At 35.3% G+C, this 5,170-nt stretch overlaps 1 protein-coding gene across 1 annotated transcript in view; it reads right to left on the bottom strand.

The window, feature by feature from the left end:
* The window catches only part of LOC110031106, a 59,224-nt gene that overhangs the window by 53,309 nt on the left and 745 nt on the right, over window positions 1-5,170 (bottom strand). The window contains exon 2 of the mRNA XM_020734151.1: window positions 2,935-3,078. Within this exon, the coding sequence (XP_020589810.1) occupies window positions 2,935-3,078 (144 nt within the window). The remainder of the gene's footprint in view (window positions 1-2,934; window positions 3,079-5,170) is intronic.

A 5,170-nucleotide genomic window follows, 5' to 3' on the forward strand; every position in this document is an offset into this window, starting at 1 on the left:
AACCCTCTCAATGAATGTATAGCTTCCATAGTAGACCTGCCCGACATAAATCCAAATTGATTATGAGAAAACTTTGTCATATGTCTTAATCTATGTTCAATTACCCTCTCGCATAATTTTAAAGTATGACACATCAACTTAATTCCTCCCATTTATTCTTAAAAATGGGGACCAAAATACTCTTCTCCACTCCTCGAACATCTTTTTAGATTTTAAAATAATATTAAAAAGTTTAGAAAGCCAAGAAACTCCCAAATCTCATACATATTTCCACACTTCAATTGGGATATCATCAGGTTCTACAGACTTTCCACCATTGGTTCTATTTAAAGTCTCATCAACTTTTTTTTTACTAATGCGACGGTAAAAATAAAACTTTTTATTATTATTAACGATATTAAGATCATTAAGTTCGATCGTATTTTCAGAAACTTCACTAAAAGTTTATCAAAATAACTCACCCACCTATGTTGAGTATCTTTTTCTACGAAAAGCACTTTTAAAATTTCATCTTTAATACACTTTACTTGAATTAAATCTTTACTTTTCATTTCTCTTTGTTTGGCTAGTTCATACATATATTTTCACCATTTTTAGTATCTAGCCTATTATAAAAATCACTAAAAGCAAATTTTTAGTATCACAAATTGTTCTCGTACACTCCTTACGGACCATTTTAAGTAATAGAACAAAGTTATTATTGGACATGTTGATGTATAAAAGGTTGAGGAGAATTAGATCAACTTTGAAGCATTTTTTTTTTTTTTTTTGGATAAACTAAAAATAAAGGCTTCTTTTTAAAAACATTATTGTTAAATAGTCAAAAAATATGAATTTTCATGTAATTTAAATTGTTATGATATGGCAAATAATCAAGTACAATTAGAATAAATTTAATAGACAGTGTGAAGAGTATGTGGTGTTGAGACTTGAGTATATTGAGTTTAATAAGGATATACATAGTCAAGCATTGAAAGCCATAATATTCGAGGAATAAAATTGTGGAGTAAACAAAGAATATTCAATTATAGTAAGGTCATGCCAAGGTTCAAATTCAATTGGTGTAGAAAGTTCTCTTATATATTGTACATTTAGAAACAAAAATTATTGCTCAAGAAAACCTCCTTCATTTCATTAAGGACGAGCTTATATAGAGCCTTAAAAGTTACAATATTTACAAATAAATTCATAAACTTCATCTATTTACAGATAAAACCCTACATTAGATGGAAATCTCAATACTCGCCCTCAAGATAGACAAACTAAGCCCATCTTATCACATAACCTAAACAAATCTAATGAGCTAAGTCCTTTAATGAAGCAGTCAGCCACTTGCTCTCTAGTAGCTACATAACTTAGTACTAACAATCCGCTATTCAGCTTCTCCTTGATGAAGAATCTATCAATATCCAAATGTTTAATCTATCGTGTTGCACCGGGTTGTTAGCAATGATTATATCTGACTTGTTGTCACACCACAACTTCATTTGAGTTCTATGATCCACTTTGAGTTCAACCAACAAGGCTTTCAACCACATCATCAAGAAACTGCATAGCCCTCATCTGTGCAAAGATCCCACCCTTCTTGCGTTTCGGATCACCATAACTTGACATAGGTGAGAAGTGATCAAGATCCTACCACAACTGCTACAAGTCCATAAACCACTCTTTAATTGATCTGTCACCCTGAACCACTGTCTCTATCTCACGCTAAATCTGAAGCACTCTCACGATTCTCAGCTTGGCCCAATGTCGCTCACCTTTCAAATACAATTCACTGATGAGGCAATCAATGGAACGATCGAGTTGAGTAATCAGGTGTAAAGCAAAGCATGTGTGGTCCTCCACTCATCCATCTTAGTACTATCACTATTTGGATCGATCCCCATCAGGTATCATTCTAATCTCTTCCCAGCTAGAGCAGCCTCAATTCAACACAACCAACTAAGGTTCGTGGCCAGTCCATCAAGCTTCAGATCCACAGGAGGGAGATCAAGCTTCATTTGCATCGGAGCATGTGCTGAGATAATGGCTCTAGTCGAGACGCTAGCTCCTTGTATGAGCCTGACAAAGACCTTTGGAACTTTTGGGCTTTGGAACTTCAAGATCTATCTTACCCAGAAGTTCCAATTCTATACCTCATGCACCATCCTCACAGGAAATTATCATGTCATTCCTTCGAACCAAGAAAAACTTTGCCTCGCCTGTTACTTCCTGCCTAGAGCGCAAATCAACCGCAAAACACTACGAAACCAATGTTCGCTTGTCTAGTTTTGTAGAAGAGAACTCCAAGGGTCCGCTTCTATAGTTTCGCAGCAAAAAAAAACTCCAATAACGCCCGCGTCTTTGTCTTCTACTCCTCGCAAGAAGATCTCCTTGATGTATTCACAGTTAGGCAACTGTAGCACAATGATCCTGCCGCATCCTCCTTGCTCAACTCCGATCACAACTGTACTTCCATGCTGTTGTCGCCGCCCCAGGTAGCTTTGCGTCTCTGCATGCGTACACAAATCCTGGCTAGGTTTTTAGCACTCATAACAAATTGAATTATTTTGTGAAAAACCTTACTCATTTCATTACCACATCACCTTATATAGAGTCTTACAATATTGACAAATAAGTCCCTAGGCTTCTTCTATTTACAAATAGAACCCTACATTAGATACAAATCTCATCAAGTATGCATACAAAATAGGGGCATTTAGATACATGCCACCCAATTCCTATACATTTACATATTTAAACTTTATTTTTTACATTTATAAATGTTTCATATCACATTAAAAATACCGAAATTTTAACTTTTAAAAATTGAAATACAACTTTAATGCATGGGTAAGGCGGCATGTACATAGAAATTGAAGTTTAGGAGTTAGATATGTATATGCATATGTATGTAAATCTTCCTACAAAATATAAGATGATGATTACTACCAAGTTATTTGATGGTGTTCTCCAATAAAATCCTTGTAGAGCAGCCGGAAAGAGTTCTCCTGCTGCCAATACATACACAAAAAGCGCGTTCATGCCCATCCACTGAAGTAAAAGAGATGGCTTCCTAATATTTTTAACATCAACCTGCATGAAAAGAGAGTTAGCTGTCATTTTAAATTCGGTACTATATAAGGAAGATTAAGGATTGAGATTACGCTGATAAACAATTAGCAAACTTATAATAAATTTTATTAATAATTCTTAGAGGCCTTTGCATACATAGCACACAATTCTTATGTATTTACATATCTCACATCTAAACCTTCAAATTTACACAAATAGCACTTAAATCTTTAAATTCACATAAAAAATGACAGTATTATCCTTTTTTCATAGTGAAATCCACCTTTTCATGCATAAGATTAAAGCACCAAAGTGTTATATATGTAAATATGAAACTTTAGGTGTGAGATGACTGTACGATGCCATTGTAAGTTAGAGAGAGAGAGAGAGAGTGCTGGAGAGAGAAAGAGAGGGAGATGGGGAAGAGGGAATGGGGTCGAATAGAAAGAGAGAGAACAAAGAGGGTGAGATAGAAGTTAGAGGGGGAGAGGGAGAGGAAGGAGGGGACAAGTAGCAAGTTTTGAGCAAGATTTAACTAAAATCCAAAAGTCTTAGAATTCCTCATCTCCTTCACGGCTAATGGCACCGCCAATGCCATCTTCCCACAACTTCCTATGCAGCTCCCCCATATGTTGTTGATCGCATTGAGGCTATCTCACGCAAGCTCCTGACACGCCTTCCTCGCTTCTTTATCATAGAGGGTTTCAGTAATTTGGGTTGGAACCAGGAAAAATGAGATGGGAATGGGGGACTGGTAGTGCGGTACGAGTTTTTTTTTTTTTTTCCTTACTAATAAAATGAGAGCCGTAATGCCTTAAGCCTGAAAGCTCGTATTGAGGCGAGAGGGGAGGTCATATACTGAAATGGAATTGCCCCAGCTTCATACTATTTTAGAACATTAATAATTCATATATCGATCTAAGATCTTAACGAGATTGGAACCGGTGAAGTAACAAAATGCCATTGAGTTTTCGAAAACAAATGTAGAAGCAGGGGGTGATATGTGAAGTAGTAATTTGAGGACTACAAATTATTTGCAGAATCCCCAGAGGAAACCAGCGAAAAGCAAGATTATGCATAATTTGAGGATAGTAAACTCCATGCCATTTTCAGCAGATTGCCCAACTTGTCTCAATAGACCCGTTTAACCACCATCAATCAAAATATAGTACAAAATAGAGGGAGAGATGAAGTTTTCTATTGACATTTAAATTGTTGAGGAATTTTTATGATGGGAAAAGACGATCGGACAGGGAAACTCAATTTTAGTTTCATTTTTTATCACGAATAATTAATCATCCAAAATAATAATCGAAGAAGTCACTAACAAAAAAAATTAATTCAATTCCATTCCTACCTTGGCAATTCCAAAATCCCGGGCCAATTCATGACATGAAGTATCAAATCAAGTGTTATAGATGGCTTTCTAGAGGTGGTCTCGTAGATTCTAATGTGCAAATGATGCTGATTGGAGGCAACAAAGAAAACTATAGAATGTCCAATTTCTCAAAGATAATGAGAAAGTGAAGTTACCACAAAGCATTTGAAGAATAATTTATCATCTTAACCTTATCCTAACTATTTCGTGTTCGATTTATTAATAATTATTTTCTAGTCATACAATTGAGTACTGCATTGTGTTAACTTTTAGGGACATTTACATCCATGCCACGGAGGCAACAAAGAAAACTATAGAATGTCCAATTTCTCAAAGATAATGAGAAAGTGAAGTTACCACAAAGCATTTGAAGAATAATTTATCATCTTAACCTTATCCTAACTATTTCGCACCATTTTAACTTTTAAAAAGTGAAATACAGTTTTCAAGCATAGGTAAGGTGATTTATATGTAGAAACTAAAATTTAAGAGCTAAATATATAAATACATAGGAATTGAATGGTATGTCTGTAAATCTTCCTAATTTTTATTAGCACGCGTATTTCATTATAACTTCATGTCAAGTTGCTTTTGGAGTTCCTATAAAATACCCGCAACTGCAGGAAGTTTTGTGCGGAGAGTGAATGAGCCAAAGCACAGTTTGCTTCTACATTGTAGCCCCAATACTACGCATAAGGAGTATATATCGACTCTTAAGGACTCATATGACCCTTT

The sequence above is a fragment of the Phalaenopsis equestris genome, unplaced genomic scaffold (assembly GCF_001263595.1).
Source record: "Phalaenopsis equestris unplaced genomic scaffold, ASM126359v1 Scaffold000768, whole genome shotgun sequence".
In the NCBI taxonomy this organism is placed as follows: Eukaryota; Viridiplantae; Streptophyta; class Magnoliopsida; order Asparagales; family Orchidaceae; genus Phalaenopsis; species Phalaenopsis equestris.